The sequence below is a fragment of the Pipistrellus hanaki genome (genome assembly GCF_964339955.1).
Source record: "Pipistrellus hanaki genome assembly, chromosome: 18".
NCBI lineage: Eukaryota > Metazoa > Chordata > Mammalia > Chiroptera > Vespertilionidae > Pipistrellus > Pipistrellus hanaki.
This window is the reverse complement of record NC_140520.1, coordinates 4,922,469-4,936,496: the sequence shown is the minus strand read 5'-3', so window position 1 is coordinate 4,936,496 and position 14,028 is coordinate 4,922,469. Positions and strand designations below refer to the sequence as shown.

The following is a 14,028-nucleotide window of genomic DNA, read 5'->3' as shown; positions in this document are numbered from 1 at the left end:
ATTAACCACACCCTGCTCACCCTGCTCTTTCCCAGCTTCCTAACAAGAATAAAAGCCAAGGTCTTAATCACCACCTACAAAGGCCCTGCATGATCTAGCTGCTGGTTCCCCCTCTTTGGACCGCCCTTGTCACTTTTCGATATGTCAGGCATGCTCCAGCCTGAGTCTGTGCACATACTGCTCCCTGAGCCTAGATGTCCACATAGCTGTGCTCTCACCCCAGTCAGGTCTCAGAGAGCACGTACAAACCGCCCCACCTAAAACAGCCCTGCTCCAATCCTGTCACCTTCTATTTCCTTATGCTGCTTTACATTTCATTGTAGCTTTAATCCTGACCTGACATTACATCATATTTATTAGCTTAGTATCTATCTCCCCTACTTAACTATAAAGTCAGTGAACAGGACATTTATTTGTTTTGTTCACTGTTACATACTCAATGAATGTTACCTATTTCTATTATTATTACTGAAACAAATGGATTGCTCTTTTCATATATCCAAGTAAAGCCCCAAAACTGCACCTAGATATCCCAAAAGAGATACCAGAATTCGTGTAGGGTGACAGGTTGAAGTGCCAGAATAGCCCAGAAGAGTCAATCAGTCTCTAAAAGAATCGCCTGCAAATCTTAGAGTGATATTAAATACCAGTGGCCCAGTACACAGATTTGTGCACACTGAAAGGAAATTAATTAGAAGAAATATTTTAATATCGCTATCTGCCCTTTCTCTATAATAGAAGTGTCAGAGAGGAAAGAAAATTAGTGAAATGTATATGAAAATAATATATAAATTGATTAATAAACAACATGATATAACAACAAAGACATAATATAAAGACATTGATAAAAACAATGACTGATAAATTGATTAAACTTATTCTATTATCTCCCTGTATACCACATTAAGAGTAAAACACTTTCAGAGTGCTTGACTAACTTCCTGTGATTAGTATTTACAATACAACTTTAACATCACATGCTCTTCAAACTCAAGAGAAAGCAACGTATAACTGACCATGTCCAAAAACGGGTTCAGGTAGGAATATTCCTATTCTCTCTAGAGTTTGTCCTTGTGATTTATTAATAGTCATCACAAATGCTGGCATCACGGGAAACTGTCTTCAAATTAATTTAAATGGGAGGCCAGTGTCAGAAGGGGACAGTTGTGCCAATAGTTAGTATTCAGACATACTCTGTCAATGCCACCACTTTCTTTCAGCTTCATAATGTCAACAAAAACAACCAAATTCACAATCAATAATGACAGATTGAAACACATGTGAGTGATTGGTGCCAGTGAGAACTTTACATGTATTGCACATGTGTGAGTCAACATTTATTTTTAAATTGCCAGTGTGCTCATATGTACCAGCCAGTCAGTATGGTCTGTCACTTAGCATTGCATATATATTAGAGGCCCAATGCACAAAGATTTGTGCAAGAATGGGCCTTTCTTCCCCGTCTGCCGGCAACGCCTTCGCTCAGGCCGGAGCCCCCTTTCTGCCTTCCCATGCTGCCCAGAGGCCTGAAAAGGCTGGGATGGTGTGGAACGCCCCCGGCCGCTCGGCCTGTGTATGCAAATTAACCAGCCATCTTTGTTGGGTTAATTCGCATACGCACTCCAAATTGGCTGGTGGATGTTGCAAAGGTATGGTCAATTTGCATCTTTCTCTTTTATTAGTGTAGATTGCAAAAAGGCAAACAACTCTGTCAGTACAAGGAATAAAAGGGATCTATAGGAAGCATCTTTACATGAACATTAGAACCCAAAGAGAAGAGGCAAATACCCACCTTGTCAGCCATCACAGAGGCAAAAAGGAAACGTCCCCCAAGACCAAATGAGTAGATTTTCACACCAATGGTTTTGAAGCTTTTTCCCAAGTCTGAAGTCCTCCATAATTCCAGTGCCCCAAGGTCAGCTTCTTAAACAAGATGTAGTAATTAGAATGTCACTTGCTAGTGAGCCTCTAGTTCAGAGAGCTGTTTTAGAATTGTTCTGTATTTTGCAACTACAGGATTTCTAATCCTCTGCATGTTAGTCAAATGAGGATATAAATTGATGTGGCATTAGGCACAGGGAATTCACATGTGGGTTTTATTTTTGTACATGTGAGGTTATTCCTTGGATAGATTGAGTTAATTCCATACAATGTTACATAAAAACATCATAGCCACAGCATCCTGTTTACTTTCTTCATGACATAATTTAAAATTATCTTATTCTATTTTAAGTTGTTTGAGTTTTGGTTTTCTTGTTGATCATCTATTTGAATTTAACTCCATGAGAGTAGCCTTGGTCTCTTGTTCTCTTCATCCTTAGATAGTGGTTAGCATACTACTGCAAGTGCTCAAATGAATAAATGAATGCATTTGTCTAATAAATAAATAAAAAATTATGCTGTCTGCTTTGAAACTGCCACTGATTGGAAAGCCACTGGCTTCCACTAATAAACACAATCCATGTTCTTTTGCAGAAATCACGAGGCATTTCGATCTGTTACTGTTTGTAGCTTAATGTTTACTTTATGTAAATACACTGCTGAAATTAAGTATAGCGTCTCTATGTACAGCCTGCAGTTTTATCTGATCTAGGCACAGTATAGCAATTAGGTTGTACTTTTAAGGTTTTAAAAAATAATTAACAGCTATTTTAGCTATTAAAATTATAGAAGAATGGAAGGAACTTTGATATTTCTACCTCTTATAACCCCAAATATTCTACCATGAATGGATAGGATACGCTTCTGGGACTAAAATATACTTACTGCAGGAGCCATTCACATGGGTAGTAAAGAAGATGATGTTTTCCGATCCCCTGCAATGAGGCAAAGACACAGAAAAGACATGGTTCCAGGTGTTAATGCAACGTCAACATTAGTCACAAAGCTCCAAGCAAGTCTAGTAAGCCTCCTCCATAGGTACTAGTGAAAGCAGCAACTCTGGACTCTTTTTGACAGCTCATTGTCAGGGTTCCCAGAGCCTGGCCCCAGGCATTTGCCACAGTCCACTGAACTTCTCTTCCAGCTTGTCTAACTGGTCTACCTACACTCTCCAGATCTGCCTCTAGCATTTGTTCATACTGCTTCCTTCCGAAATGCTTTTCTCTTGTGTAACCACATCTTACCCTCGCAATCACCAGCCTGCAGCTTATCATCTAGCTCTTACGGAAGCTTTCCATGTCACTTCAGCTTCTTTGCTGTAAACTTCTAGAACAGGGGTTCTCAACCAGGGATGATTTTGCCCCCCAAGGGACATTTCTGGTTGTCACTTGCGGGGAAAGGGAAGTTGTTACTAGTATATAGTGGGTAGAGGCCAGAGATGCTTCTAAGCATCCTACAAGGCCCAGGACACCCCCACAGCAAAGAACTGTCCGGTCCAGAATGTCCATAGTGCTGAGATGGGGCACTGCTGGAAAGCGCGTGCATTCCTCAGCCTCCCACTTAGCTATGCTAATCACTAGTGTGTGCGTGTCTCTTCCACCACACTGTTGGTCAGGTACTAAGTTTTATGCTTTGTTGTTCCCCCTGAGAACCTAGCTTAATGCTTTGCATGAGCTAAATAATTTAGTTCTTTCATCTCAAATAGACAACTAGGTCATAGGTTGAATTATTTAAACTCTAACTTGGAAAGGGAGTGAGTAGGGAACTCGATTCAGACCCTGATAGTACTTATAGATTAGCCCCAGCAAAAGGAGCTAGCTCTGTGCATGTTCTTTCAGAATTAGTTGTCAGCTCCTAGAGATCAAAGATCTAAAAGGTGAGTAAACAGTTATCAGCAACCCATTTAGCTTATACTTAGACACTGATCAAATGAGTTACAAAAGTAAAACATCTTATATAGAATATAAAATTCCATTTTAAGCCCTAACCGGTTTGGCTCAGTGGATAGAGCATTGGCCTGTGGACTGAAAGGTTCTGGGTTCCATTCAGATCAAGGACATATGCCTGGGTTGTGGGCTCAATCCCTAGTAGGGGGTGTGCAGCCGATCAATGATTTCTCTCATCATTGATGTTTCTCTCCCTCCCTCTCCCTCTCTGAAAGCAATAAAGACTATTTTTTAAAAATACCATTTTAAAATAAGCCTTTAGTTTTAAAGATGACCTGTTTGTTTATTTTAGCTTTATTAAAGTATAATTGACAAACAAAATTGTAAGATATTTTAAGTGTACCTTGTGGCGATGTGTACATAAAGGCCAGTTTTAGTGATCAAAATTCCTACAGTCTTGATTATATCCTACAGTGAAACAATTTAACTTAGTTACGTTAAAGACTACTTCCTTCCATAAAAGGCCTTATAAGTAACAAACCCATAAAATGAAAACAGCTACGGCATGGGTACTAGAGTGGTGCTACAAAAACCTCACCTAACCAGCATTTTCCAGCAATATTTTTTAGTATTTTGGTGAATTTTGGTAGATATATTTGCCAATGTCTATATCACAAATTTTCCTGACTCCCTAAGTAGAGGACATTAAATATGAAACTCTCCCTTGGGATTGTGGGTCACTGAGCATCAACCCTATGAAATTAGAACATGGTGTGCTCGTTAGAAGTTACTGAGGTGTATGCGCTCAGGATCTGGCACTGAATAATTTCAGCCTGTTATGTTCTCAGTCTTTGCGCTGCAATTCTCCTGGCGTGCGCTCGCTGTCAGTACTCATGTACCCACCTCCGGTAACAATTTGCTATTAACTGGGAAACCAGATGAACAAATTTGCTGAAATTAGCCAAAGAGAAAGAACAAAGAGGCTCTAAGCAAGGGTCTGAGCCTAATCAAGAATTTCAGAGGTAGAAAGGCTCTTAATTCTTGTCCAAACATCTCCCAAATTCCTCAAACAAATCTCTGCTTATAGATAGAGGGGGAAAACTAAAGCCCAGAGGGGTTAAGCCAGTTACAGCAGCAGAGACAGGTTAGGACAAAGGTGACTAGACTCCTCTATAACCCTTTAAGCAGGTGCCTGAGGGGGTCCCCGAAAAGCGAATGAGTTTTGGTGCACAGGCGGTGTGACTGGCTTCAGGAAGCTCTCTGGGCTTTCTTCCTGACTCCTCATCACTGAAATGCGTCTCTAGATGAGGGGTGTCAGACTGGGGGAGCGGCGCAAGAAGTACATAAATCCCCAAATCAAAGCTGTGTTTTATGCTATTCCAACTGCAGTCACCACTGATGGAGAATAAACCTTTTATCAGTAGCAGCTACCCAGTCGAGAGCCTTGTTTCCTACTTTATTTTGTAACGTTTAGTGAGGCCATGTCTTCTCTCCTGGCGGACTGAGAGGCTCCTCCAGGCTGAGGCCTGTATCATACCCCCTCTCGTATCCCTTGTGACACCCTGAGAGTATCTGGCACACAGTAAGTGCCCAACGTTTACTCATGTGACTTTCGGCAGCGCTGACAGGAACGGGTTAGGGCTCTGCACAGATGGAGTCTTCTGTTACTCACCATTTGGCCAAACACACTGCTTTGTGGATTTCTTCCCATTTTTCCCCAAAATTCTTGGACACCCACAGGCCATTCTGAAAGATTATAAATGACTTATCAAAATTCCAGCTTTATCCTGTGCAGCTGCTTGTATGACCTTTAATAATTCATATCTAATCATCTGGGACAGTAAACACACACTGACGTTCCATCTGAGCTGCCTGAGCTCCAGAGACACATGGTTCACAGGGGCCTCTTGGGAGGCTAGGAAGTTCTGAATAACAAATGCTTAAGAAGTGCCTACTATGTGCCAGGCACTGTTCCAGAGATTGCATTTGGGGATACAAAGACGAGTAAGACACACTCCTTGCTCTCAAGGAGCAAACAGTTAACTAGGGGCCCAGATAAGAAAATGTGATACAATGGATTAAGTGTTACGGAAACATGGTCTCTCCGGTAAGAGCAGGGAAAAGAAAAACATTGCCTCAAGAACGGTTTGTGAAGAAGACAGCTGAATGATGAGCACTGTAACCAAAAAAAGGCAAGTGGGGAGAGGAGATGTTAGAACTAGCAGAGGCAGGGAGGTGATGGGCATGTGGTGTGTGCGGGGAGCACACAGTTCTCTGTGAGGGAAGGAGCATTTAACGGAGAAAGGGAGGGGGAACCCTGGGATGACAATGGGAAAGGTGGGCTGTAGAGAGTCTAAACCAGAAGCAGGAACAGCAGTGAGTAACTGCCACATTTCACTCCTGAAGAGTTAGTGAGGTCCTAACCCATGGCTGTGAGGAACAGGCTCAGGGAGAATTTAGAAGCTGGTTTCAGAAGAACTGGACTTTTCCTATAGGACAGGATGGGTTGTGTATGTGGATGGGCGGATTTGGGGGCAGTTGATCACTCTGGGATTCTGGTTCAGGGATAAGAGGCACTGTGGAATCTTTAGCTAGTACAAGGATTAAGAGAAGAGTGTGTCTGAGAAAAGAGCAGAGAGAAGTCTATTTAACTGAGTCTGAGGTGCCTATGGGACATCCAGCTAGAGGTTCCCAGGGGGCAGCAAGCAGGAATCAGAGACCCCACGAGGACGCCAGGACCAGACACGGGATCTGAGACTCGGACACATCACAGTGGCGGTTAAATGGTGGGAGATTACTGAGTGGAATGGGCAGTAGTGATTTAAGGTTGGTTGAAAGGAGTTGAAGAGAAAGACCAAGAAGGAATGGTTAGAACATAAGAAAGAACTAAAGGGAGTGATTTCATTGAAGCCAAGCAAGCAGAGTTCCCAAAAGGAGGGACTGTAAGATGTGCAGAGACAGTAGGATGAAGACTGACCATGTGGATTCAGTGGAGGGGGATAGACATGTCCTGTACAGCTGGGATTAAATGGTCGAGGCAGAATTTCCTTTCAGTGCTCCCCACCCACCATTCTTGTTTCTTTTCATTCTCTTCCTCTGATATTGCTCAGCATTTCTAATTTACCTAATTGTACTTAGAAACAGGAAGGGGTCTGGTATCACCTCTTTGTACTTGAGTACAAACTGGCACATCTTCTCTACCCCAACTATCTGTACTTCCTCAAGTGGAAGAAATTTCAGATATAAAAGCAAGTTGTGCCAAACTCTTGCTGAGGACAGCCTGTTTTAACAACCTTAAGATAACTTGGGCCAAAACTGGTTTGGCTCAGTGGATAGAGCATCGGTCTGTGGACTGAAGGGTCCCAGGTTCGATTCCAGTCAAGGGCATGTACATTGGTTGCAGGCACATTCCCGGTGGGGGGTGTGCAGGAGGCAGCTGGTCGATGTTTCTCTCTCATCGATGTTTCTGGCTCTTTATCCTTCTCCCTTCCTCTCTGTAAAAATCAATAAAATATATTTTCTTAAAAAAAAAGATAACTTGGTAATGGCAATGGGATGGTCAAAGGGGAGATCAATGGTTCTGTCCATTCCTAATAGGTCTCTTTGCTCGCTGAAGGGCTTTCAGCTTAAGCTGGTGGGAGGACTTTTCAGGAATTGTTTCTTGAAGATCTGAAGCGTACCCAGCAGGCTAGTTTCCTTCCTCTGGCCTCCTTGGGCTAAGCTTAACTCTGGCCTTCCTTGAGCCCTCCAGCCTTACCTCTGCTCAAATCTGCCCAGAGCCAGAGCTGACTTCCAGTGCCCTTCACTTTCCCTTTGCCACCCCTTTGCTCAACCACATCTGACAATCCTGTTTCTGTCCCCAGAATTGTCATCATAGCAATGGTTCTCAAATTTTAGTGGGCAGGCTCAGCTGGGGAGCTTGTAAAAGCCTCGCCACCAAAAGTCAATGATGTACTGTATGGGGATGGGGCCTAGGATCTGCATTTAAACCAGCTTTCCGGGGTTTCTGATGTTTTTGGTCAGTGGACCACACTCTAAGAAATAAGGAGAGAGAGAGCCATATAAATATGCAATGTAATTGTGATTATCATAGTCTAGCAATTCAGCCACTTTGGGCCCTTAATATCCACAATAAAGGAGACTGGTCCCTGGGAAGGAAAGCTGCAGGAGCGCCTCGGGGTTTCAGGAGAGAGGGCGTGTCACTGGCTTCTGGGAAGAGCACAGGACTGTGGTGGGGTGCAGGGATTTAAGAGTCTGGATACTAATACATGAGTGCTGAAGACAGAAATCATCATGCTGGATATACTATGCAGCGAACAAAAAAGAAAAATTAGAAATATGTGGTTTGGCCATAGGAAAGGAACAATAATATCAGGACTGTGACAATCTATGCGTGTCCCTTGCAGAACAAGAATGGTTACATTAAACTGTGTTCTAGTTCAGTTTTCCAACAGTACACATCTATTCACTTTTATAAACTGTACTAAAGGTTACAGGAGAAGATCTGGCTGCGGGTGGTGGGCACACAGTGCAATATAAGCCCTTGTAACAAACGCACACCTGAACCCTATATGATTATGTTGATCACTATCACCCCAATCAATGTAGTAAATATTTTAAAAACTGTAATGACAACTAAATATCATACTTATCTGGAATAGATAGTACAAGGTAATTGTGCCTTTTACCAAATAGGAAAAAACACAACAATATATATACATTTCATGACATACAAACAAAGTCACCAGAAAGCAGGCCGATACTTCATAAAAGTATTAGCTACAGGGGCTTTTCAAGACTAGATGTTAGAGGATAAAAATGCAAAGGGCAAGACAAGTTCTTCAAGGAGACTTACTTCAGTGCTGAGGGCTAAAAGATAATTGGAATTCTGAGGGCTATACATCATCTGAGTCAGAGGATGAAATGGGAGATTGGTCTGAACAAAGTTCTTTGCAAAATCTGATGATCTGAAGATTCTTCCTCCAGGACTTCCTCCAGACACCTCTGCTGTTAAAATCACCTGGTTAGGAAGAAGGCAATTCAGATTCAGGGTGTGACACTGTGAAAGCTCAGGAGACAGACCTATACCATTTCCACAAGACATCAGCTAAGGAAATTTCAGTTCCAAAAGTAAGAATTATAAAGACAGATTAGTTGGTGCACCCCACTCCTCAAGTGTTCGTCTTATCAAATAATATTATCCTGAATTGAGCTAGTGCATCATGTCTATGGATGCGAGCCGGTCAGTTTGAGATCAGCCAGTTTGCCAAAGACTAAAATACGAGTGTGTCTTATGAGTGCACACTGTAATGCTAACCAGCTGCCACCTAGGAGTTTGGGTGCATCGTGGACAGAGGCCAAAAAGGAACCAATCCAGTTCTTTTGTGATCAGTATTAAATTGGGTTTTAATTTTAAAGCACAGGAATAGCAAGCTAAATATACTGCTGTGTCTCTCTGGATCATTCCAATATTAAAACCCAAGTGCCCAAGTGTGGCATCAAGCACAGCTCTACACATGCACGAATGAGTCTCACCTTTCCAGAGTTCTCAGGACCAATAGCCATGCCAAATTCAGTCCGAATGAAGGTGTTATTGATGAGATTTGTAATGTCCTTAAAGTTCTTTCCATAGTCCTCACTGAGAGGAAGAGAAAAAAGATGCATTTTGGGTGCAGTGGTCATGGACAATTGGGTTCCTACCCCGCTCCCATCCCCCTCCCCTGACTTCACTGAGGCACTCCCCGTCCCCTGACGAGCTTCATGCCTCAGGGAAGCTGATGCCATCCCTCACTCCAGTGTAGACTGCCATCCCTCACTCCACTGTGAATTGGGGAATGGCCCAGACTGAGGCAGTGAGACAAAGGGGGAGAGGGGACTTGGGCTCTTTTAGGAAACAAATTTCCTTAGCCAGTGGCTCTCAACAAAGATGTTTTTGCACAAAAACCCTCCAAGCAACCATTTGGTAGTGTCTGGAGGCATTTTTTATTATCACAAATGTTAGTGGCATCTCATGGGATGAGGTCAGGGATGCTGCTAAACACCCTGCAATGCACAGGACAGTTCCACAACGACACAGAATGATCTGGCCCCAAATGTCCATAGTGCTCAGATTGAGTCCCCAAAGTTGTCATGTGTTAATGCAAAGCAAAAGGTTGCTATAGGGTCCTGACACCATGGGCACAACTTGAACATAAAGCCAACATAAGTGGAGCAGCAGCACCTACAGGACTGTTCTGACCCTGAAGCCTGTCCTTCCTCTGCATTTAGTTATGAGTCATTAATTCCCTGAGTAAGCTAGGAGATCTATTAATGCAGAGTCCTCATGCTAAAGCTAAATTGAGTATCAGGAGCCTTCAAGTTTCCCCCAGAGGACACCATCCCTGGGCACAAGTGTCTACTGCATATAGCACACAAAACCAGGTAGGGGAGCAAACCGACTTAACGCCAGTTCTCGGGTTGTTAGAGATTTTCCCAGAAGTTCATTTCAACAATATCTCTGAGAGGTATTCAAGTCCATGTTGAGATTTTGAAAAATACAAGCATAAAAATCACTAGTGTCTAACTGTGGCAGGATTAATACTATGTGCCATTCTCTTAAAAAGCAATAGAGAAAAAAGTGGTAGAATGCAAAATCTTAATATTCATCATATTTGAATGTCCCTCAGTGAAGACCACTGTGTATTGCAAGTTAGCTGCCAAAGATAAATTTGATGTGCAGTGGTCTTCACTGTAGAGGATGACTTAAAAGATGCTACAATCTGGTAGCAGCCGCCACAAATAATCACAGAAGCAGAGAACATGAGAAATGCGAGGGACTGAAAGGAACATCTTGTCCAACTCCCTCATTTCACAGACGAGGAGGTTCAGGGGAGACAATTTATCAACAGCCAACCAGTTAATTAAGGGCAAAATTGAAGCTATAATCTAATTCTCTTAACTCTCGGCTCCAAACTAGAGACAACTTGCAATCATGTGTGAGGAGTGTTCCCTTACAGACTGCAGTCTTCCTCTGTTTTGCCAGGGCTGGTGGCCTGGCAGCACCAATCACTCAGAGGAAACTGGAGACACAGAGGGAATTCTCTCGGAGCGTTTGTTCAGGTCCCTGACCGTATGCTAAAGCAAACTACGTGTGACGTGACATTGTCTGAGTAACTTCCTATCTCTTAGCAAGCACACAGAAAATTCCTAGATAAATAAAAGAGGGACAAGGCACCACTTATCCATTGATCCCTCCATCTCCTCCCCACCTTCTTTTGGCTTTGAAGTACAAGAGGAGTTCCTATCTTCCTGACAGAGGGCCAAGAGATGTATAAACAATTTCTGCTCTGCAGTGCAAATGTCAGCAGCAGCTCAGACAACCTTCAAAGGGGCTGGCAACAGCTTGATTATCGCCAGCTTACAATTCTCCCCTCCTGCCCCATATCCCCCAAGGAACCTCCACAAACCTGTTGGCAAGTCTGTTGGCTTTTTAAGAACTTGGCACAACAAGCACATCCCTCCCTTCAGAGAAAGAAAGCAACGTGAACAAAAGCAAAGAGTCATCCGCTACAACACTTGGGTACTGTAGCCAGTTAAGCAAATGGAGCACAAGGGATCAATCTGCTGGCATGGAGTAAGGTTCTGGTGAGGCCGCCTGGCTGGGCTCAGGGATAAACAGGGCTGGGCAAAAGTAGGTCTACAGTTGAGTGTGGGAAACACCTAGTTTATTCTTGTATTGTTATTTATTAATTACTGTATTATTTTTCATTTGAACAACTGTAAATCTAATTTTGCCCACTCCTATATTTTAACATTTATAGGTGTTTTTCTATCAGCATACAACATATATCATGAAGAGGAAATCAATAAAAAACCTTAAAAAATAATTCTACTTTTCAAATTCCAGATGATAATTAACAGAGCAGTGAGCAGCAGTCAGATGAAAAGTTAACAAAACCCTAGGAAACCATCTGCTTTAGAAACCAGTCTTTTTAATAATAGTTCTATATTTTAACCCTAATCTCTGCTCTTTCTGGTTACCAAAATAAAGGATCACTTTTGCATATATCTGTGGTATAAACATGAATAAGAGTATGCACCTGTCTATAACTCAAGAAAATCGTGGCAGAATATAAATATTTTTGGAATAGAACCTAATACCCCCAAAGGACAAGAAAAACCTAGAAACCATTAAAATAAATGAAAAAATAATCATCACATGGACTTTTGGTAAGTTGCAGTCAACATTCTTAATGAGATGAAGCACTGGAAATGGGGTTTTACCAGAAGACTCACATGTTGACACTCAACTCAAACACCCAGAGCCTAGAATTACACCCTTGTTTCTGCACTTTTTATATATAAGAAGTTATGACATCAAGCATTTGAACTGCAGACATTTAATGAGAAGTAACAGTAAGAGAGTCCTACAATATCTCAGAGAATCTTACATGTTACTTTTCTCAACAATCAAACCAACCCAGATAACCCTATTTGGTCAGCTTCCAAGCCTAACCATTTCTCCATTTTTTTAGTTCATTTTTGCCATGATTAAGTTGCTATAAATTACAATATAAAAACAACAGGTATGACAAAAAAAACTCTAAAGAAATTATAATTTTGTAGTTTTCACTAATTGGGAAAGTGTATATAGTTGCTTCTCTTATTCTCAGATTCTGTATTTGTGAATATGCCTCTTCACTAAAATTTCTTTGTAACCCACATCAATATTTGTGGCCCTCCCACAGTGATTTGCAGACATACGCAGGGTCACCAGTGCACATGTTCCCAGCTGAGGTCCAACAAGGGGATGAGCTGCTGTCTTATTCCAGCTCTTACACTGTAAATGAGGTCTTCACCATGGTCTATTTAGTACCTCACATTTTGTATTTTTGTGTTTTTAATGGGTGATTTTGCTGTTTAAAATGGCCCCCAAGCATAGTGTTGAAGTGCTGTCCAGATTCCCTGAACACAAGAAGGCTTTGATGTCCTTTCGGAGAAAATATGCTATTAGATAAGCTTCTTTCAGACATGAGTTGGTTGTGAGCTCAATGTTAATGAATCAGCAATGTATACTAGGCTGGCTGGTATGGCTCAGCAACTGAGCACTGACCCAGAACCAAGAGGTCACCGGTGGAATTCCCTGTCTAGGCACATGCCCGGGTTGTGGGCTCGATCCCCAGTAGGGGGTGTGCAGGAGGCAACCAATCAATGATTCTCTCTCATCATTGATGTTTCTATCTCCTTCTCCCTTCCTCTATGAAATCAATAAAGAAATATATTTCAAAACAAAACAGCAACAAAAAAAACAAAGTGATGTGCTGTTGAATTGATGAAAGTTAATGTTGTGATCAGAGGTTTATAAGAACCTACCCCAGAATTTTCCTCTAGGAGCAATGGTTCAGGATTCACTATGGGGACTATGGAGAGCATAACTATTGTGAAGAGTGAGAACTGACTGCATTGAGATTTCCAGCTGAAAGATCAGGTAGGGAGAATTAGCTTATTAAAATGTGCCAAAGGACATAGAACTAAAACTAGTGACAGACAAAACTGGCAGATTTTCAATCCATAGGTAAACTGAATTCCCAATTATACTTCAGTCTCTCTTTTCACCCCAGCTGTCTAAAGCAGTGAAAACTGAACCAGCACATCACTGAAAAAGCTGTCCTACAAGATGCCCGGAAGGAGCTGGTTACTATACTTTCCTTCAATATCGGTTGTATACCTTTAAGGTATCCTTTTTTTTAAAAAGTTCTCAGTCACCTGAAAAACTTACATACACTATGGAATAAACTTCAATGTGAAATCTTTTAGAGATCCTCTTAATAATTTCCAAATTTGAACAACTCTCAATAGGAAAGAAAAATGACAAATAAAATGGCCCAGTAGTTGTAGTAATTAGGTACAGGATTCTGGTGTCGAATAGTGTGTACATGTGCTTCACCAACTTGATCTCACAGTGAAGTTACACTCAAGGGGCCATAGAACAAAAAGGTACAAAACATCTATTGCCGTAAACCAAATTATCACCCTAACTAGGTGGCCTATTTCCTTTTTAGATTAGTATCTGCAAAGTGAGAGGCAAATGCACTTTACAATCTATTAATATTCTTTAACAGAGAATCAAATTTATACCATTCAAACATAAGTCCTTTAAATTGAAGACATTAACATACTATTCATTTTAATCTAATCATAAATGCCTAGGAACTTCAGTTATTATTTCCCAAACCTTTGAATAATTCTTTTTCACACCCTAAAGGTCAAGGTCTATGAACTT

At 41.6% G+C, this 14,028-nt stretch overlaps 1 protein-coding gene and 1 long non-coding RNA gene across 3 annotated transcripts in view; one reads left to right on the top strand and one right to left on the bottom strand.

The window, feature by feature from the left end:
* SORT1 (sortilin 1) overlaps nucleotides 1-14,028 on the bottom strand; it is a 56,194-nt gene that overhangs the window by 19,841 nt on the left and 22,325 nt on the right. Inside the window, exons 4-8 of one of the 2 annotated variants that reach the window (XM_084866178.1) lie at nucleotides 9,303-9,405; nucleotides 8,623-8,787; nucleotides 5,440-5,513; nucleotides 2,767-2,816; nucleotides 1,793-1,920 (exon numbers count right to left, since the gene is read on the bottom strand). In XM_084866178.1, the coding sequence (XP_084722304.1) occupies nucleotides 1,793-1,920; nucleotides 2,767-2,816; nucleotides 5,440-5,513; nucleotides 8,623-8,787; nucleotides 9,303-9,405 (520 nt within the window). Of the gene's footprint in view, nucleotides 1-1,792; nucleotides 1,924-2,766; nucleotides 2,817-5,439; nucleotides 5,514-8,622; nucleotides 8,788-9,302; nucleotides 9,406-14,028 lie in introns of both variants that reach the window. The other variant, XM_084866177.1, reaches the window with a different exon arrangement.
* Nucleotides 1-14,028, top strand: part of LOC311612938 — a 68,525-nt gene that overhangs the window by 37,380 nt on the left and 17,117 nt on the right. The window lies entirely within an intron of this gene.